Genomic DNA, 22268 nt, shown 5'->3' with positions numbered 1-22268 from the left:
TTCTCTGTGTAACAATATGTGGCAACATCTTTATTCTTAATATTACCAACATCCATATATCTAATAGAACGATTTGTGTTGCATTACAAAATAAATGCCTAATGTTTGAGTCACCTACAAGGATTATCAGTGTTTTGTTTTGTGTTTTTTTTTTTTAGTATCAGTCAAAATTTGTTACTTTATGTGATAGTTAACCACTGTGGCACAGTGGTAAAGAATCTGCCTGTCAATACAGGAGACACGGGTTCCATCCCTGGGTTGGAAAGATGCCCTGGAGAAGGAAATGGCAACCCACTCCAGTATTCTTACCTGAGAAATTTCATGGACAGAGGAGCCTAACAGCTACAGTCCATGGGGTCACAGAGTTGGACACAACTAAGCATCTGAACAACAAACACTACTGGGAGGAATTAACTGCTCTTTCTTTGCACCAGCACAATGAAAACATTCATCAGATGTTTTGGAGTTAAAGTGACAAAGACTCCATGAATGGCTTGATTTATGAGTGCTTCAGCTTTTAGCATGCATAAGAATTAGCTGTTGTAGCAAAGGAGCACATTAAATAGTTTAATTACACCTAAGAGGATTAGGTGTGGAGCCTATAGACTGTTTGGATGGTAAGGGATATCTTTCATTTTGCAAGTAAGGAAAATGAGCCCAGAGAAGTCAATGTGGGGATAAAGATGGTCCCGTTCTTAGGTTTTGTGGAGAGAGCAACATGGGAGACCTTTCTTTTAGACCTCGTGTCTTCATCTCGTAAATGTATGAAACCTGGAATGAACCCCAAGATCCTTGAGTGCCCCTAGGAACTTTGAAAATATTTTTCATCCAGTTCTCCTTATTTTAAAAGTAATGTTCTTTTTATAGTTTCACGCTGCCTCTCTATAGACTATTTCTATTTGGGGTTCAAACCCTCATCACAACACTAGTATTGAAGTTAGATTTAAATTCTTGTTTCTTTGCACATATTAATCTATGTTTGAGAAGTTTTAATTTCATATATAGATGAATAAAAGTGCCAAATTGTATAAATTCTTGGTTATAGTTCTACAATTCCAAACAACTAGACAAAGTAAAACAGACTTTTAAAAAAATTCCTGAAAGCACACTAGCACTGGAAAAGAATAATTTGGTCCAGAAATTTTGGTGTAGATTGCCTAGAATTGTAAGCAAAAAGTTGTTTTAGGATACTTTTTTCCCCTCAGGGTAGAGCATTGGCCTTCGGTGGACTCTGAGAGGGGCTGATGTCATAGAAATGACTAAGAGTCACCAGTCTTTTCAACTCCTGAAATTTTTTTATGTATATGAATACATATATAATCTGAGGGCCTCTGAGAACATGACCTGTGCAAGATAGCAAGTTTTATTAGTAGGATTTCTTGAATCCCCTATTTTTCTATTAAATGTTTTCTTTCTTCCTCTGAAATTTCTACAGTTGAGGACTTCATGTACCTTTTATGAAATAATCCCCAAATGATGAAAATTTGACAACAGTAGTGTAGAGATGACAGTAATTAACACAAGTAGTGTGGGTATTTGCTTAGTTGAAAATTTTTTAAAGAGCTCATTTTAGTTAATACCTAGTTCTTTTTCTTTCTACTTATCCTGTCTTTCTAGTTGTCTGTTTTCATCTTCTCTAGGTCTGTGATTATCAAAGAAGCTGACGGGGATGCTCTCATTTGGAAAACATAGGTGCCTATAAATTAAGCAAGAGTTGGCACGAACACAAAGGTTTCTCCCTCATGCTCTGTCTGCAGGTCTGATCTGTTGAAGCTTTGCCAACATGCTAATAGAGTTGGTTGATGGGAGGACAGGATGCAGGAAAAAAGTTCTTCTCCCTGATTAAAAAGTTGTACGTCCATATACAAGTTACTCACTCTCAGCCCCAACTTTTAAGCCATGCTTAAATGTATTATTTATTTGATAAATTTTCATGTGGTAGTAGAGTCTTCAAAAGCCTTTAATCAAGCAGCCTCACTCTTATTATAACATTATAATAATGATAGTTCCATCTTACTGGAACTTTCTGATCTTACTATACTGTTCAATCTAAAAAGATGGAATGGTACCATTTTTGCTGATCCTTTGCTTCGTTTTTCCTACCAACTTAAGTGTAGGGCTACTTTCCATATTGTACCATGGAGCACAATGGGGAATTCTGAAAAGTCAAATATGTGAGTGCAGACTGCAAAATAAGCTGTCAGTAATCAGACCAAGCAGCTACATTTCACACTTTGAGACGCCTTGTGTATGTTCCACGTGTGGGTTGCCCCTGATAGGTTAGGCTGAGCATTATAAAAGATATCTTGTAAAAGAAATGCATTCGAAAGGGGTAACTGCACTTTAAAACTTGACACAGTTAAAGTCAAAAAGCCACAGAAGATTGAAAGCAATAGCAGGAAGTCTGAAAAATAAAGGTTTATTAAAAGGAAACCATCAGTAGTAATTTTTGAAATATTAGAGCCCTGGAAATTATCAGCAGAGTTTAAAATCTTAAGAGGTAACAAAATTAATTACAAATCAGACTTGAAGTTGTTCATCGGTAGCATAGCCCTAGATGAAATCGACAAAAGTATATTCTCTCTCCAGTCTGAACTGGAAACGGATATTTCACTGACAGCTTGGAGCAAAAGGTTGGCAAATGAATCGCCACAGCTTATCTCTTCCTTAACAGAATTTTTCTCTCTGTAAGCCCGATCTGATTAAGATCTTTGATTAAGAAATGTATTAATATACGAAGTGGGTGGGTGAATATAGTGAGAAAAGCCAGAGAAATAAATGTCCAAGGGTGGTCCAAAGTGTTCCTTCCCTTTCCTTACAAAAGCAAACGTGCAACCCTGTAGACTTCATTTGTTCTTTGGGAAATTATTTTTTGTTTTATCTGTTTTCTTTTCCCCTTTTGCCAAAACTAGGCTGTGATGGAATTCTCTCAACCCTGGCCCTTTCCCAGCTGCCCCACTGTTTCAAGAGGGTGGGGTCCAGTCCTACTGAGTTGGTGGGAGGGCATTGGATGCTGACCACCCACCCTTGGTGCTTTCGAGGCCTGACCCGCCCCCACAACCCCCTCCTCAGCTGTGACCTGTGAGCAACAGGAACGTGGGCCTGAGTCCATCCCCTGAAGAAGTTCCTTCCCTGCCTCATCTGTTTTCCCCAGATGTCTCAGCCAGGCCTGGCCCCATCGTTAAAAACTCATCAGTCCCAATTAGGAGGAAGATCTGGCCTCCACCTTGGGCCTTGACCTGGGGACTCAGTCTTGCCTTTTCTTAATAGAGAGGCCCACACTGCTGCGTGTCCAGGCCCCAGTGTCCGCCCCAGAGAAACTTGGAGCAAGCTGCCCAGAAACCCCACTGGCTGCCAGCTCTGCACAGGCTCAGAGAAGAGCCTTTCCAGTCAACTGTGTTCCCAGGCTGTATCCAAAGCCAGAAGGATGTCCTCCTTTTCCAGAACATGAGAGCAGCAGCACAAGCTGGGGTGGCCCCTTGCTCTCCCCTCTGCCTGAAGCATATGAGAGTTCAGAGTCTTTAAAACCCTCCAGTCACACAGCCCAGGAAATTAGAAGACATTTTATCTCCAAGGAGCCCCAGTCCATCTTCTTTCCCACCAGCTAGCTTCTTGAGTGCCTGTAGGAATAATGGCTGAATTTTGTCAACTGTTTCCTTGATTATTAAAAACAAACATGCTCTTTGTAAAAACAACAACAAACAAGCAAAAATTACAAAAATATTTACATTAAAATTTGAAGTCCGTACTACCACCCCTGCTTCCTCGAGGTAACTCCTGTCAACAATTTGATGTATATTCTTCTAGACTTTTTGTAATACGTGTGGGGTATATATGTATATAAGTACTTATGATATTTTATAATGTAATATTGTGCATGGTATAACTTCACAGACTTAATATATAATTTGTGTATCTTCTGATGTAGGTCAGTGCAGTAGAGCCATGTTAGTCTATGTGATGGCTGCTTGCTACTCCACTTAATATAACATCAATGAATATTTAGATTTACAGTTTACACTGGTACAGATATTGCTTCATCAGACATCCTGTATTTATAACTTTATATGTTGCTTCTGGTATTTCTGAATGTGATGCATTTCTTTTTTTTTCTTTTCTAAAGATTTATTTTATTTTTCAGCTGTGGCGTTTCTTTGTTGTTGCTCGCAGACTTTCTCTGGAGTGGGGACTACCCTCTAGTTGGGGTGTGCAGGCATCTCATTGCAGTGGCTTCTCTTGTTGCAGAGCTTGGGCTTTAGACATGCAGGCTTCAGTAGTTGCAGCGTGTAGGCTCTAGAGAACAGGCTCAGTAGCTGCGGCGTATGGGTTTAGTGGCTCCACAGTATGTGCAATCTTATGGGACCAGAGATCGAACTGGTGTCGCTTGCATTGCAAGGTGGATTCTTAACTGATAGATGGAACACTGTAAGTTTGTGTGTTAGTCACTCGGTCATGTCCAACTCTTTGCAGCCTCATGGACTTTAGCCCACCAGGCTCCTCTGTCCATGGAATTCTCCAGGCAAGAATACTGGAGTGGGTTGCCATTCCCTTTTCCAGGGGATCTTCCCAACCAGGGATCGAACCCGGGTCTCCTGCATTGAAGGCAGATTCTTCACAGTCTGAGCCATGAAGGAAGCCCATTTTAAGTTTAAACATTGCCAAATTGCCTCCAAAAAGATTGTTAGATGACTCTTCTGTCAACAGTATATGGGTGAGTCTATGGATTTATTACTTCTTTCATCATTAACTGGATTATAAATCTTCCCTAGTCTGTTAGCTGTTCTTTTTAAGATAAGGATGTAATATTTAATACAGATGAGATTTAGTTCTAAAGTCTAAAGAGCTTGGTAACATTTCATTCTAGATCGAAAAGCTCAACCACCCAGCCACGGACATTGCTCGGCAACCATAGGCCACTCCCCCCACCCCACCCCAAACACGCAACCTGAGTCACTAAGTTTCCTGTGTGGTTCTGAGCAGGCCAGACAGATGCTTCCTACCAGCAGATAGGGAAAAGAAGCTAAAGATGATCTGGTGCTAGTTCACTCTGGCATCTCAATCTCAGCCTCTCCCTCTCCTCCCCCTTCCTTCCCGCCTCTCTTCCTCCCCTCCCCCACTTTATTGAAGGATAATTGACATATAACAAATTACATATATTTAAAGTGTACAGTTTACATATAATTATTAATGATCAACTTCTGGTTTAGCAATCTAAAAATCTGAGCAAAAATGAACATACATGTGGAGGATGTAGGGTATATACACACACAGAGTGTGGACCTATCCTTGGCTTTCTCTTAACTGACTGTTAACAAAAACTTTGTAAAGCATAGCAGTTGATACCCATAGCCACTTCTCTCTTTATCGCGTCACAGAAAAATTTCCCGAAAGCTTCGTCTGTCCTTGGAGTGTCCAGTTTCTGTCCTGTTCACTCTTGAATCTACTCCAGTCAGCCTTCGTCCCCAAGACTCACTGAACTGTCCTCAGTGATCTCCGTGTCACTAAACCTTTTCTTTCCGTAGCTCACAGGTTTCCTCCACTCCTTTCCCTCTTCCCAGCACCGTCTGCTAGCAAGTCCTATCAGTTTTACCATCAGCCTGTGTCTGTGGCCGCCATCTTCTCACTTCCCACTTCTCACAAGCTGCCCTCGGCTCTTCTGTGGATCACTGCGTGATTCTCTAGCTGCCCTCCTCCTTCCTTACTTGCTTTCCCGTCCTCTCCAAATACTGTTCCCCTCGAAAAGAGACCTGACTGATTTATCTTGTTAGTTGTCTCTCACGGCATTCCTAGAGCCTAAACGCAAATGAGGGACGATAGTTTTCTGTTTCATTCACTGTGGCAGCTTTAGTGCCTGGAGGCGTGGTACCTGACATGCAGTATACACGTGAGAATTTTTTTAAAAGTCAGTCAACTGTGGCCTTCAGGCCAAGTCATTCTCTCAGCTTCTGACAGTTACGAAGAATCAAGTTTTTTTTTTTAAACTCCTGAAGCTATTTGTGCCAGATTATTATAACAAAAATTTAACTAGGTAAATACCACATTATCATTTAATAAAAATGAGGGCAATCAGAAAATGTTTCTGGGAAAGCTGAAGGGAAGGCTTTGTTAATATTCAGTGGAGGCAAGTTGCAAAAAGAAATTGCTTGAAATTTGCTGAGGAGAACAACTGTAAATGTGGGGGGAAACCATAAAAAATCAGCAAGGGTTTTTTGTACTCAGATTGCTTTGCAAGAATTTAAAGTTCTGACTTTACTCTGAAGAAGCCAATTTGGAGGGGGTTTTTAGTATGTGACGCTTTATTGGTGTGGCTTTACTTGGAAGATGATGCAGAGCTCCAGTTATCAGTTCAGTTCAGTTCAGTTCAGTCGCTCAGTTGTGTCCGACTCTTTGCGACCCCATGAACCGCAGCACGCCAGGCCTCCCTGTCCATCACCAACTCCTGGAGTCTACGCAAACCCATGTCCATCAAGTCGGTGATGCCATCCAGCCATCTCATCCTCTTTTGTCCCCTTCTCCTCCTGCCCCCAATCCTTCCCAGCATCAGGGTCTTTTCCAATGAGTCAGCTCTTCACATCAGGTGGCCAAAGTATTGGAGTTTCAGTTTCAACATCAGTCCTTCCAATGAACACCCAGGAATGATTTCCTTTCGGATGGACTGGTTGGATCTCCTTGCAGTCCAAGGGACTCTCAAGAGTCTTCTCCAACACCACAGTTCAAAAGCATCAATTCTTCAGCGCTCAGCTTTCTTCACCGTCCAACTCTCACATCCATACATGACCACTGGAAAAACCATAGCCTTGACTAGACAGACCTTTGTTGGCAGAGTAATGTCTCTGCTTTTCAATATGCTGTCTAGGTTGGTCATAACCTTCCTTCCAAGGAGTAAGCGTCTTTTAATTTCATGACTGCAATCACCCATGTTCAAATATAAAGCCTTGGCTCTAGGTTAAAGGATTAGCAAATGAACACAAGTTGGCATTTTAAATTCAAGTAAAATATTGACGGTATCATTTTTATAATTTTATGTGATAAACATTTTTAAAATTAATTGATTGTTAGCCTCCCCTAAAGCTTATTATAGAGTATCTGTGTGTATATACACACTTTTCTCTTTTGCGGTCATTAAATCATGATTGGGACCATTTTATACATACGTTTTAATATCTGTTCTTCTTGCTTAACAGTGTATCTTGAAGATCATTTGGTAAGGGTAGAATTTCTTAAGAACATTAGAAAGTTGAACAGCATCTCACTTTATGAATTCAACTTATTTTACTTCTCTGCTAGTGATTACTTAGATTATTTCCAGTTTTAAAAAAAATGCTGCAAAGAATTCCTGCCACATACGTATTTGTATTGTATGTAAATACATCTGTAGGATAAATTCTGAGAAATGACCTTATTGCAGTCTATTTTGATGGCTTTAGAGCTGATTGATTTTTGTTCAGGATTTATGTGTTAGAATTTGCTTTGTGATATTTTGTCTTAGTTTTGAACAACCAGTATTTTACTCTGAACATGTACTTGAACTGATTGAAATTTATGTAGAAAAATATGTTTATGATTTGAATTTGGAAATCTTTAGTCTAAATTCCCACTTCCCAATCATTTTTACAACTTAAAGTTTTTAATAAAAGTTTTTAATAACAGGAGATATCTTAGGCACAGAGCTATTTACTAGAGTAGAACAGACTGTACCTCCTTCCTACTCTGTCAAGAATCTGTACTTCATAAACATCAATCTAGAACATTTAGCAACTGTAAGAGACATAGCCAATCTCAAAATGAATTATCATATTTACAATTTCTGCCTTTCTGGGTCTTTCAGCTATTAAATACATAAATAAGTAAAATAAATATAATTTTTAAATAAACATTTTTAGGTTGCAAGAATATTTCTGAATTTTCTTTTGGATTAAATTTTTATTTTTTCCCCTCATTTAGTTAATAGAATTATGAATTATAAATTAAATTTCCATTATATTTTTTGTCCTTGAATTTTGTCTTCTGAGTGACACATATCTTACTTATCCATACCAATAGTTTATGAACTGCAAAGAATAAAATCCATAGGATTCTGTCATCAGTTATATTCTGTGAGTACTTTCAGCCAGATATTGGTACTTGTTTAGATTTGTACCATTTGGGGGGAATCTAAATTCATAGCTGAAAAGTTAAGTATGTTGTAAAACCAATTACAAATTCCCTGTTTATGTTGAACTTTTCCTAGGGAAATATTCTGGATGGGGGGAATTTCATTTACTCTTTAAGGGATAAATATTATTTACATCACCTTGGTAACAGCTAGACCACAGTCATGCCATATGTTTGGTATCACTTTCTGAGTTAGTGCTGAACAGTGGTTGGCAACACTGATTTTCTGTGAGATTTAAGACTGACCATTTTTAAAATAAGGAAGAGAAATGTGTTTTGAAAATTTTTGTAATCACTATGTTTAGGTGGCAAAACTAATTTAATTTTTCTGAGAATGGTGAATTATCTCCTATGTGAAGAATATGTAAGTGACATTACCCTTTTTTGTTGGTTCTTTTGTGAAAGAAAAGAAATATTGTTGTCTTTTTTAAAAAAAAAATATTTGTTTATATTGGCTGTGTCAGATGTCAGTCACAGCACGAGGGATCTTCAGTCTTCACTGCAGCATGATCTTTAGTTGGAATCTTTCAGTTGTGGCATGTGGGATCTGGTTCCCTGACCAAAGATTGAACCCAGGCCCCCTGCATAGGAGCTCAGTGTTAGCCACTGAATCACCAGGGAAGTCCCAAATCTCATTGTCCTTTTTAAGCTACTAAGATGCAGTGACTGTTGTGAATCTGTGTGGGTATATAAATCCATACACACATTTATATAGTATATATAATATAGGGCTTCCCTGATAGCTCAGTTGGTAAAGAATCTGTCTGCAATACAGGAGACCCCAGTTTGATCCCTGGGTTAGGAAGATCTGCTGGAGAAGGGATAGGCTACCCACTCCAGTATTCTTGGGTTTACCCTTGTGGCTCAGCTGATAAAGAATCCACCTGCAATGCAGGAGACCTGGGTTCAATTCCTGGGTTGGGAAGATCCCCTGGAGAAGGGAAAGGCTACCCACTCCAGTATTCTGGCCTAGAGAATTCCATGGACTGTATAGTCATGGTGTCGCAAAGAGTTGGACACAACTGAGCAACTTTCACTGTGTAGTATATGTGTATGTATTTTTTAAGTTTAAAATATATCTGATTAAAAATGATAAGGGCTCACAAGAAAAGCCTTTGTTAGGCATTTGGAATAGCACTGTTTTTTAGTTATTAGTGGGTGATAACGCTCTGGCGAGGCAGTCTTACTCTAGTTAGTTCACTCTAAGACAGAGCCGTGCAGAAGTCAGAAAAACATGTTTAGAGAGGAAAAGAAGAGGTGGTGACCCATGGTGGTGACCCATGGCTTAACACGCATTGGTTTTGTTGAACGTAAATTAATGTATTTCCTGTTTGTCTCCTTGAACAGAGACTTCAGGGGTCATATCTCCAGGAGGACATAGGCCACTGTTGAAAGTGGTATGGGTGTTTGTTTGTAAGGACGTATAACTTAGTGCATCTTTGGTTTGCCAGCTATCTCTTGATTTCTTAGAATTTGGAGCTAATGAGAATGGTCATACTAATTCTGTACTGAATGTTGCTGCAACTTCATTTCACTATTCATAGAAAGTTTCAGAGGAATACATCTTTCCTCATGTGACTGTCTAATATAGCCATTTGGCCTGTTCATTAGATGGCATCACGGGATGTTTTAGGTATGGAAAAAACTGACTTCAGTGGCAGTTCACTGTACTGCCTTCCCAGGAGGTACCGCACTCAGGAAAATCTGCACAGTGGACAGACAGTCTCTGACACATGGTGCCCCCTGTCCCCCACCAGTGCATTTGTGTGTCTGAAGTATCTTACGTGGAAACAAAAGTGTGAAGGTGTTAGTCCCTCAGTTGTGTCCAACTCTTTGCGACCCCGTGGACTGTAGCCCCACCAGGCTTCTCTGTCCATGGAATTCTCCAGGCAGGAATACTAGAGTGGGTAGCCATTCCCTTCTCCAGGGGATCTTTCTGAAAATACAACATCTGATTGCCTGCCATCCCTTACCCGCCACTAATAAACCAACCATCTTTCTACGTTAATTTCATTTGCAATTAAAAAAAAAAATCCCACATTTAGATTTAAAATAAACATTTAAAAAGTGTGCAGGGTCATGTACTAAAGTGGCTTGAGACTGCAGAAATATTTTTACATTTCCTATTTATATTTTTTGTATTTTCAAACTTTTCTATAGGAAAAAATGTAATTCAAGGAATTAGCTTCATACCATTATTTCGACATCTATCAGGAAATGAACAACAGCTGATATACCATTCCAGGAAGAAAAGTTAGATTAATGAGACTTATCCTTATCGTCCTTGCATAAATTATAAGTGTTCCTTGAGTTCAGGAAACAGTACTACAAATTATCAGGCCATAAATATGTGAAAACAATTTGCCAATTTGAGTCTCTGCAAAAAAATCCAGGTATGACACTTGAAAAAATCATGTGAATATTTAAGCTTAATATTATAGATGGACATTGATTATGCTGATCAATGGTCAGAACTGTAATTTATATTTTTAAAAATGGTAAATGTGTATTTGTTGGGGTAGGATGTATTCTTTTTCCCTACTTCCTAATAGCTAGAGCATGGATATGAGACTAAGTAAACTGTGGCAAGGTGAAAGTTCCCTAAGGGGAATTTTGAAGCTTGAGGGATTAACAGAAAGAGGTATGTTGGGTCAATTAGTGATTGTTCCCAGGAAGCCACCTCAAAATCCAGGGTCTAATGGGGCAGCCTCATCCTATTGAAACATTTCTTTAGCAGTAACTTGGCTAATGCTGGTTTCCCTTCTTGCCTGACCCAACCTGCTTCCCTAAAGCTCAGTAGATTTCGTAGGTAATCTGACACCGGTCAGAATTAGAAGCAACAGGCTAGTTTTTGCTCGAGTAACAAATGCATATATAAAGAGACTTTTACATTGTAGGATCCACCTCATGTCCCTTTGAATGTTTCATAGTGCCCATTTAAAGACCGTGTACACTGTATGTGTTACTGTTTATTCTCCAAACAGAGCTAAGTGACTTTCTAATTAATTTTCCTTGTTTTGGATATGTCTATTAGGTAGTTGGAGAAGGAAATGGCAACCCACTCCAGTATTCTTGCCTGGAGAATCCCAGGGACGGCGGAGCCTGGTGGGCTGCGGTCTATGGGGTCGCACAGAGTCGGACACGACTGAAGCGACTTAGCAGCATTAGGTAGTTAGCTGTGATTTGCCACTCTGTTCAGCAGAAGATATATTGAGTAGCCACTGTTTGCCAGCCACTGTTCCAGATGCCAGAGATACTGACATGCAAGAGATACCTTTCCTTCCTTTATGAAGCTTACCTTCTCATTGAAGGAAGATAGAAAATAAACATATAAACCAATATATAAGATATTTTGGGGTATGGGAAAGGGAAATGAAGATGATACCATGAGATAATTAGTGGGGAGAAGGTGCTGCTTTACCTAGGGTAGTCAGGTTTGGCTTTTGAGGAAGTGATATTTAATAGTAAGAAGACATGAAGATCTACAGAAAGAATATTCCAAGATGAAAACATATGCATGCAAAGATCCTGACACAGAAATAAGTTTGGTATGTGTGTGGCTAGAACCCAGCGAATGAGGGGTGAGTGGAAAGAGATGAGGCTGAAGAGTCTGACAGGCGCTAGTAATGTCGGACATTACGGACCACAGGAAGGATTTCAAGTAGGAAGCTTTGCAGAGTCTTAAGTAGGAAAGTGATGTCATGTGAATTGATTTATGCTTTTGAAAGATCACTCTGGCTGTTCTGTGCAAGCTGGACTTGAGGGAAGAAGCATGGAGGAAGAGGAATTGGTTAGGGGCCTATAGCAACAGGCAGATAAAAGGTATTGCTTACTTGGCTAGATTTGTAACCATGGAGAAGTGGTTTCTACTAGCTGTTCTCAAGCACAGATGGTCTTCTTTAAGATCTAGTCCTAGTATGCATGCCACTTTAGCCTGTGCTTTTCAAAGTATGGTTGTAGGACAAGATTTAGAGTCTGTTGTAGATTATGGAGCATATATGTGTATGCTACTCACTGGTTAATGTGTAGGAGAGTATGTATAAAATGCAAGAAGGAAGGCACTGTTGGCCTTCTTCTGTGTATATGGAAGCCAGCATCATGTTGAGCAGGACAGTATTATAGGGCGAAACTTATGCACAGGAATGTTAAAAAAAAAAAGAACATAATGAGTATTCTACCTGTGACTTGAAGATCTGTGTGTTGTTAACATCCTTCTCTAAAAGATAAATGTTGCTCTCAGGAACAAGTGAAAGAAGCACTAGAGTATATCACACAATGAATGAAATCATGAAACTTTAAATGCATGAAACATTTATTAAAACCATTAAGAAATAGAAGTGGCATGCATTATACTAAATGAAGTAAAATTGGTATTAAGATAGAAATGACTTATTTTTGGAGGTATCTCATTTGCATTAATATCATTTTCTGTGTTATAGAAAAGATTTTATAATGAATATAGTTTACTCTTTTAGAAAAACTTTAATCTCAAACAGCCATTCATATACTTCTGCAATGACCCCTTTACTGTTAGACCTAGCAACAAGCTTTGTATCTGTGGTCTCTTACCTAACAGTCTCTTTCAAGATGTATAATTTGGAATGATTTCCTAGCTAGCCATATGTGCACCTTAAGAGCAGAAATCAGGCTATAACTACAGAAATGAACAAAAATTGACTGGATTCTAGGATATCCACATGTCTGCTCTGAAAGAATATATGCTTTAGTGGCAACTAGAAAGAGTAGTTTATGTGTTTGAATGCTTTTTTTCCCATTTGATCTTTACCACACGTCTCTAAGGTGGGGGGACTGTTTCAGAGATCCTCATTTGAGGAACATGAAAAGCGTGACCAAGAAAAGGTTAACTTGGACACAGCAGTGGTATAGAATGGACTTGCCTTGACTGATTTTAGATCTGCGGATGTCTGATATTTTTGTAAAAACACAAATTTGCCCGCCAGACTGGAAGTGTTTTCTGTTTTTTTCATCAAAAACCTTGGACTCCCTCCCACAAGGTCTTCTCTCTCAGACATTTTTTTCTCTTTAACTTTAGTTCTTAAGTTCCATATGTAAACAAAGTTCAACTAGTTAGGAAAAAGTCCCTCTAGAAAAAAAAAAAAGCCTCTAATTGTGAGACCAGATGGTAAGCATTATTCAGCTGATGGGGGTGTGTAGATTTCAGGGAAGGTGTGGTAACCTGATCTGGTTCTGCAGCTGTGACCTCTTGTTCTAAAACAGCCTCTTTCCTCCCTGTTTTTTGCTTCTACATTCCAGCACCTCTCCTTCCATCTTTGTGGGCACCAGGGCCCTCACAGATGGATTTGACAGATGCAGAAGAAAGGAATGAAGCTTGCTCTGCTCTTTATTCCAGCCCACAATATATTTTGAGTAGTCTTCTCGCCATGTTACTTGTAATATTGGCAAATTGTACAGAATGTAAGCGCTCTTATTCAACCCACCTAGGGAGTCTTTCAGGACTCAAATTGCCATGAGCCAATCAGGATGTCTTTAGGGCATCTCCCATCTGCACTTACGCAGTTCAGTTCAGTTCAGTCGCTCAGTCGTGTCCGACTCTTTGCGACCCCATGAATCGCAGCACGCCAGGCCTCCCTGTCCATCACCAACTCCCGGAGTTTACCCAAACCCATGTCCATCGAGTCGGTGATGCCATTCAACCATCTCATCCTCTGTTGTCCCCTTCTCCTCCTGCCCCCAATCCTTCCCAGCATCAGGGTCTTTTCCAATGAGTCAACTCTTCGCATGAGGTGGCCAAAATATTGGAGTTTCAGCTTCAACATCAGTCCTTCCAATGAACACCCAGGACTGATCTTCTTTAGGATGGACTGGTTGGATCTTGCAGTCCAGGAGACTCTCAAGAGTCTTCTCCAACACCACAGTTCAAAAGCATCAATTTTGCGGCACTCAGCTTTCTTCACCGTCCAACTCTCACATCCATACATGACCACTGGAAAAACCATAGCCTTGACTAGATGGACTTTCGTTGGCAAAGTAATGTCTCTGCTTTTAAATATGCTATCTAGGTTGGCCATAACCTTCCTTCCAAGGAGTAAGCGTCTTTTAATTTCATGGCTGCAATCACCATCAGCAGTGATTTTGGAGCCCAAAAAAATAAAGTCTGACACTGTTTCCACTGTTTCCCCATCTCAAGCTAAAGATAAATAGAACCAAGGGCATCATCTATCTTCTCTTCACCTCCCCTCAGAAAACACCAGCCAGCACTTTCTCCTGTGTTTCCTCCTTCAGTGGAAGGTAGCACCATCCTTCCTTCTCCCAAATGGAAAATCTAGAAATCATTCTCAACTCATCTCTAAAATACTTTGCCAGTCTTTTCATATTTCTCTTCTCTCATTGCCACTGCCTCTGTTCAGGCTTTTCTTACTTCTCTAGAATTTAGAAATATCTGGTTTTGCTTTTATCTTTATCTCGATCATTTTTTTCTTCCTTTCTCTTTCAGTGTGGTATATTAAACCAGATTCTGGCCAATGAGGCTGATGAAATTAAAACCTCATAGGGTAGATGAAGATCAGTATTGCTTATATATTCTGCAGCCATATATTATAGTGTGTGGCTATTCTGAGAGTCAGTGCTGGAAAGGCTTCAGATGTCTTTGCCAGCCTATGTATGATCTTGAACATATTCTCTTCTGGTACTTCTGCTTCTGACTTTACAATAATCAACCACAAACTACTTGTGTTTCCTCTTTCTTTCATGCTGTTGCATAACATTCCTTGGTATTATGCCTTAATCTGTGGGGATTCATCCATCAGAAATGTTCTGGAACTATACAAACTACATAAAGGACTGTCTCTATTGAGTACCACAGTATTTTATCCATTATCTTCAGTAGGAACTGAGTTGACCTGTGAGAAACTCCAGAATGATTTGGGGCTTCCTGTGCTTCTCTATGGTCCTCTCTTTTCCATCTTGTTATTCTTGTCACATCCATCTTCAAGTGTTAGGAATCTCATGTAATGGGATGGTGTCTGAGAACTTTTTGAAATGCCAGGTCTTCATGGTGTAAAACGTGCTTCCACATTTTGCCCTGGAGGAACTCTGCCCTGGTACTCTGCTACACCAGCCTGCACGCATTATGCCTCCCATGGCGGCAAAAGGTAGTGTGGTCAGGTAGAGGGGCGGTGCTTTTACATCTTGTGTCTCAGTTTGATGCTCATCACACCCAATGGAGGGGGCCAGGAGCGATTGTTTCCCTATTTGACGCATGTGGAGATTGGGTGTTCTTTTCATTCTTATCAGCCTGCCTTATGGGTGTGCACTTGAATCTCCTCAGATTATGTATAGGTAGACTGTCCACAGATTATAGATCCAGGGTCCCCGATGCACTTCTCAAGTTCTCTGACCCAAGTGGATTATGGTTGGCTCCTTTTCACTAAAGGGGGTTGGATGTAGTTTTTGTTTTAAGAAGCCTGGTGGTAAATCTATAACTTGAGCAAAGTTGCTCTCATACTATTCAGTCACTATTGTTGAGAAGCCTTATCACTTAGGAATTTTCCAAGGCCTCTTTTCCACTGCAGTAGTCCACCTTCAGCTTTCCGGCCGTTTGGTCCTCACACCTCTGTGAAAGATGGGGAAGGCAGAAGAAAGAAAAGCTCTGTGTGATTGATTTTAGATGTTAGTTTTTGAGGTCTGTACTGAGTCTCTTAAATTAGTCGGGTCTTGAAGATCCAAACACTGAGTGTTGAAACGGTGTGGTTGTGAAGATGGGAGAGGACTTGGAGTTCTTCAATGACACACCCGTGGTCAGGCCACAGAGTTCCCACTTCCCATCTCTAATCTGGCAAGGCTTCTTGCGTGGTTGGTAAAACCCACTAGACTAGTTCTGGAGACCACGGCTTTTATCACAAAGATCTTGCTCTTTTTGAATTTAAAAATTAGAAGAAGTTATAAATAACAAATGACTGTATTTGAATTCTATTACTTTTGAAGAAAGGCAGTTTGAGCAAATCCATGAGAATAAGGATGTTCCCTTCTGCTGCCTGGAAGAGAAAAAAGATCATGTTATTTAAAATAAATCTGTTGAGATGCATGTTGCTGGTATCTAATCCAGCTCTGAATTTGAGCTCAATTAGAGCTTTGATGAAAGAAAGGGAAAAAGAGTCTTGAAAGAATACTCTGCCATTCATGAAAGGCCTGCATGTTTTTAGTTTCCAAGTAAATGGAATAATGGGACCATGTATTTTCCATCCAAGCATTTTCCATCCTGAGAATAATTCCCTTCCCAGCTTCTCAATGAATAATGCATTATATCTGAAATTCAAGAGGCATTCCTTTGATTTTCCTTTATGTTTAGCTTTCTGAGTGATTTTCAAGCAAGGAAATTCAAGGACTTAGAATGAATGCTTTATTAACATTTTTACTTGAAGTTCAAATAGCTCCATGGCTATTATCTCCTGATATTTGAAATATTTTTTCTTTTCTCTCTAAGGAGAGTCTAAAGTATTGTATTTATTAGAAAACGAAGCACCTTGGCCGGTCTTCAAAGTGAACAGCAGTTTAAAACCAATAGACATTTGTGTTTAGAACAAAGAGCTTTATGGGGGTACTTTGCTCCTTTCTTTATTTTCATTTCCCCGCTGAAAAGTTTCAAAAAAGAAAGCTCACATTCAAAATTGGGCTGTTTGGGAGACTAAATCTCATTTGTTTACATTTTGTGAAACTCATTCCTTCAGGCTAGTCCGATTCTCCACCCCAATCCAAGCCTCCCTCCCCCAGGCCAGTACCATTTAAATCAAAATATTCCAGTGCACTTCTGGGATTATCCCCACTCCCTGTCTGCTCGTTGTGTAGCCTGATTATATTAACACATAAGGGACCCATCAAGTGAGATGTAATGGGACAAGGCCTCGTCCACCCCATCATGTTCTCTTAACCAAGGATCCCCAGCTCATCCTGGGGGTAACACGGTGGTAGATTTTAACACTATTTCAAAACCTCGTTTTTCTCTGGAAGCCAAATGAATGACTTCAGCAGCTACATAAATTGAAATTAAGAATATAATTTGTTTTCCATCCTTTTATAGTTACAGTAAAATCTTCATGATTTAGAAGAGTTGGGAAAGCAAGAGAATTTAAATAGGAAAACATCTAAAGCATACAATTTTATTAATTTAAGAAGTGGGAATATAACATTTTCTGGAGTGTAGGCTTTGGAGTCAGGCTTTAAGAGCAGAAACCCTGGGCTTTGCCTCCGGTCTGCCACTCTCCAGGACCATGGCCTTGAGCAGGGTATGTTACTTTTCTGGTTCTCAGTTTCTTCCTCTGTGTGGTGGTATAATAGTTTCTATCTCCTATGGTTATGGTGCAGATAAAATGAGTTAATATTTGTAAAGTATATAGACAAGCCCCATTTAAGTGATAGCTGATTAAAAATCAAAGTAAATATACATTTTATCACTGGAAATTGCTACTTCCAAACAGGCTTGTATTATGAAGCAGATAATAGCGATATTATTATTACTGTTTCTGATAAGATATATGGGGTGATTATTTTCTTAGCCCTGGAAGCTCAACTGGTAAAGAATCCACCTGCAATGCAGGAGACCCCAATTCGATTCCTGGGTCAGGAATATCCTCTGGAGAAGGGAATGGCTACCTGCTCCAGTATTCTTGGGCTTCCCTGGTGGCTCGGACAGTAAAGGATCCGTGTGCAGTGCAGGAGACCTGGGTTCAATCCCTGGGTTGGGAAGATCGCCTGGAGAAGGGAATGGTTACCCACTCTAGTAGAATTGCCTGGAGAATTCCATGGACTGAGGAGCCTGGCAGAATTCCATGGACAGGGTTGCAAAGAGTCGGACGTGACTGAGCAACTTTCACTGACTCACTCATTTACTCCTAAAACAAACCAAATGAGGTAAATGTAATTATTTCTACTTTTCAGATGAGAAAACAGGTAAGAAAACTAATTTGCCAACAATAAGGACCTACTGTATAGCATAGGCTACTGTATTCAAAACCTTATAGTAATCGATAATGGAAAAAGGATCTGAAAAAGTATATATATCTGAATCACTTTGTTATACACATGAAACTAACCTAACATTGTAAATCAATTATAGCTCAATAAAAAAGAAAGTATTTTGCCTAAATTCATCCAGTTTAATAAATAGCAAAGCAAGGATCTGAGGTCAAACTGAATCCAGAAACTGTGCTTTAACTAAAATGAGAAGGCATTTGTCACAGTGATTTTGCCTGAGAACAATCTTATGCTATAAAACATGGTATTTTTATAAGCATCAAATGCTGAATATCTCTATTTCGTATCTCAATTGCTTAGCAAACTCTGTTTTGTTCAAAATAATCATCAATGTCTCGTAAATAGTCAATTTAGTAAGGTCCTGAATTAATGAGATTTTATTCAATTGCTCATTTTATTGTCAAAACCTTTTCTGATTATTTCAGAAAATGAACATTTTATTTCAAATGATGATCTGATCCCTTTGAAGCTCAGTGTTTTGACCTTAAGCTGAAATCATTTCACCATATGGGTGCTTCCTTCATCATTCTATTTTTCTGTTCTCTTCTTTAAACTTCCCGCTCCCGCCCCCCGACCCTACAGGTGCGTTTATCATCTGCTGGACTCCTGGACTGGTCTTGTTACTTCTCGACGTGTGCTGCCCCCAGTGTGACGTTCTGGCCTATGAGAAGTTTTTCCTTCTGCTTGCCGAGTTCAACTCTGCCATGAACCCCATCATCTACTCCTACCGCGACAAGGAGATGAGCGCCACCTTCAGGCAGATCCTCTGCTGCCAGCGCAGTGAGAACACCAGCGGCCCCACGGAAGGCTCGGACCGCTCGGCTTCCTCCCTCAACCACACCATCCTGGCTGGAGTTCACAGCAATGACCACTCCGTGGTTTAGGAAAGAAACTTAAGATGAGATAAGGCCATCAGCTATTGAGGGATGAACAGCCTCCCCCTCCCCAAAGGCCAGGGCAGGGTGGGGTGTGAGAAAAAGGAAAAATACACTCATGTACTTAAACACTAACCCATGGCAGTATTTGTTCCTTGACCCACCAAGACTTGACATATATTGAAAAATTAGCTTATGTGATACCCCTCATCCTGCTCCCATTCCTTTTGAAAGTAGAAAGTGGAGATCTTGCAATGGAATTCATACACAGACTCTGGAGTGTCCATGCACACTACACTAACTAGTCTTCAAAAGATTTTGTATGGTTTGGTGCAAGTCAGAGTAAATTCTGACTAATTGAATCCACAACTTCATTTACATACAGGCTTCCCTTTTTTTCTTCTTAAAGGATACATTTCATTTAATAAACATGTTTATGCCTCTCAGCATGCTTGTGATGGATAAGACTGTAGACTTTTTAAATGATTTATAACTCCATTTTTTTCCTTATGTTAGGAAAACTGTAAATTAGAATTGCATTTTTAGAAAGCATGCATGAAAATGTATGTATGCAGTATGCCATACTTAAAAAGACAAAAGAGTATTAATTTTAAATTTTCTAGGAAATAGAAAAACCTAGATGTCAAAGCCAGTATTTGTTTAGGTTATGAAACAAACAATGATCTAATCACACTATCACCTTTTTTTATTAAAGTGTTGTAACATGTATAAAACAGGAAATGTAAGTTTATTATCAGAAGAATATGTACTCTGTAAAAGTTATAGATGAGTACAGTGGCATGGTCCCACATATTTATAGTACCCGAGTACATTCTAATTATCAGTTCGTCAGAGGAATTTTTTAATAACCTGTGTTTTTCTGTATTATAATACACAGTCATTGTAGAAAACTTGAAAAATACAGAAATGTATAAAACAGGAAAAATACTGATAATATTGCAACCCAGAAGTAACCACAGTTACAGCTTTTTCCCCTGTGTATGCTATATGTATATTGTATACCTTTTTATATAATTGCAGTCATACTGTAAACAATTTTATAACCAGTTTGTTTTTTTCCACTGCACAATTGCCACATTTTCCTATGGCATTAAAAATTTTACAAAAACATGACTTTAATGGCTATATAATATTCCATTTAATGGATGCAACTCAATTTAACCATTCCTGTATTGTTGATTATGTCTAATTTTCACTATTTTGTATCTAATTTTCACTATTATAAATAATGTTGGAAAAATTTATGTACATAAAACTTTGTCCATATAATTGATTATTTACTTAGGATACATTCCCGTGAAGGATGTTTTTTTTTTTTTAAATGTGAAATGTCTTTTTATGCTCTTACCTTTTATAAAAGGAGATTTCCTACTTTTGCCCTGTGTGGGTGGCAACAGTGAGGAAAGCCAGTTAAATTACCTTTTTACAAAGGAAATGCAGTGGTTACTTTAGTTGGGAGTGACTTTTTTATATAACAAAATGGACTAGAAACAGTCTGTTGTCACAAACAGCCAGGATACCCTACTTAATATGTTTAGCAATTCCAGATTTCATTTGAGCAACAAGGACCTAGCTCTTGGTAACCACACCTTTAATGTAGAATTGAAGAAAACACAAAGAAATCAAACATGCCGAATGAATAAAGGATCACCTTCTTATTAAACAGCTTCTGTAGCAAATGAGTTGAGTGTGTCAGTATGTGACTGGATACTTACTGTGTGTTCTTTAGGGCCACCCCCACGGATGCCACCATGTTAGGTGATACCTATTGAACTGTCCAGGTAAACTAATTATTGCTCCGGTTTGTAGTAGTATGTAACCAGTAAAGTCACAGTCATGAAGCAGGTGTGGGAAAGTTAGGAGTACGTATGTTTAAGAGAGAGATGTCCAGGAGAAGAATGGCTGTGTAGGAAGGTGGAAGTCAGCTCACAGTCACCATTTGAGCAGCTACTGCTGCTGCTAAGTCGCCTCAGTCGTGTCTGACTCTGTGCGACCCCATAGACGGCAGCCCACCAGGCTCCTCTGTCCCTGGGATTCTCGGGCACACTTAACAAGTGCCCAAACCAAAAGGAGTATGGGGAACCAGTTAGCAGAAAGGTGTCTGCTCAGATTTTATGCAAAATATAGAGGATTTTATAGAGGAAGGAAAGAAATGAACTTGGACTTTTATTCATGCACACTTACTCTGAAGATGTGGACTATTTGAAATTTAAAAACATGCCACTTGGACGTTTGGTAATGTATGGTTCTGGTCAGTGCTGCTTCTCTTGTTCAAGAGTCACCTTTGCACTGCATGGTGTCTGCCTTCTGTGATCTCTTTTCTGTTCCTGCCACAGGGGCTTCTGAACTCAGAGGGAAACCCACCAGATGCTTCCCCAGCTCAGAATTGCATTTTTTTTTTCAGAGTCATAAGTCTCTTCAGTGTCCGAGAGGTGGTGGTTTATGTTGTCTGAAAGGAGAGATAACATCTTAGGATGGTACTTCATCTCAGCAGTGTAACTATGTGAGTGAGTTTGTTTTGGAAAAACTAATTTTATAAAAACTTTACGACAACTTTATGGTAAACTCTCACCAGGAGTTTATAAACTTACAGTTATCTTTATGTTTTTAGATTTAATAACTAAGAAGATAAAAGTGATAGGTACCTCCCAGTTATATGCTAATCATATTCTTTTCCATATATTGCTAAGATGTTGGCGGAAAATAACAAGGTGTTTATTCAAATGAGTGTCTCAGTGCGAATTTGAAATAGGATTCTGAACATTTAAATTTAGGTAATTGTAAGACTGTTAGAAATCAAATGCCTCAAAACTCTTATTCACAAATTAACCATGTTTTGTTGCTGTTTTTTTTTTCCCGGTGAAAACATAATTGACTGGATTCAAAACCTCAACTAACATTATACAATTAGTGAGTCTTCTTGGTTTTCTCATGTTCTTTGCCAGTTACCTATTGCTTTATGTTCCATTGCTCATCATCTTTCTCATTTATTCCATGAGTCTCTCAACTTCTAAAACGGAATTTTGTGATATTGTTTCCAGCCTTTCTTCTTAAACCCAGAGTGTGACTTGTGCTAGATAAAAAACATAGAAATGCTTCATCAGGTCCCTTCATTATTACAAGACCTTCTGAAACAAATTGCTTATTTTTTAACACAAAGTGAGCTGTACCTGATCCCAAATGCTCAGAAGGCTTGGAGTTGTTGCT

General features: G+C 39.3%; 1 protein-coding gene across 34 annotated transcripts in view; it reads left to right on the top strand.

Moving 5' to 3' along the window:
- Window positions 1-20740, top strand: part of LPAR1 (lysophosphatidic acid receptor 1) — a 406496-nt gene extending 385756 nt beyond the window's left edge. For all 34 annotated transcript variants that reach the window (XM_081574148.1, XM_081574072.1, XM_081574156.1 and 31 more), the window contains one exon: window positions 18748-20740. In XM_081574148.1, the coding sequence (XP_081430274.1) occupies window positions 18748-19049 (302 nt within the window). In that variant the 3' untranslated portion in view covers window positions 19050-20740. The remainder of the gene's footprint in view (window positions 1-18747) is intronic.
- The last annotated feature ends 1528 nt before the right edge of the window (window positions 20741-22268 follow it).

The sequence above is a fragment of the Giraffa tippelskirchi genome, chromosome 1, assembly GCF_054371585.1.
Source record: "Giraffa tippelskirchi isolate mGirTip1 chromosome 1, T2T-mGirTip1v1.2.pri, whole genome shotgun sequence".
Taxonomy (NCBI): domain Eukaryota; kingdom Metazoa; phylum Chordata; class Mammalia; order Artiodactyla; family Giraffidae; genus Giraffa; species Giraffa tippelskirchi.
This window is presented reverse-complemented; position numbering and strand designations above follow the sequence as displayed.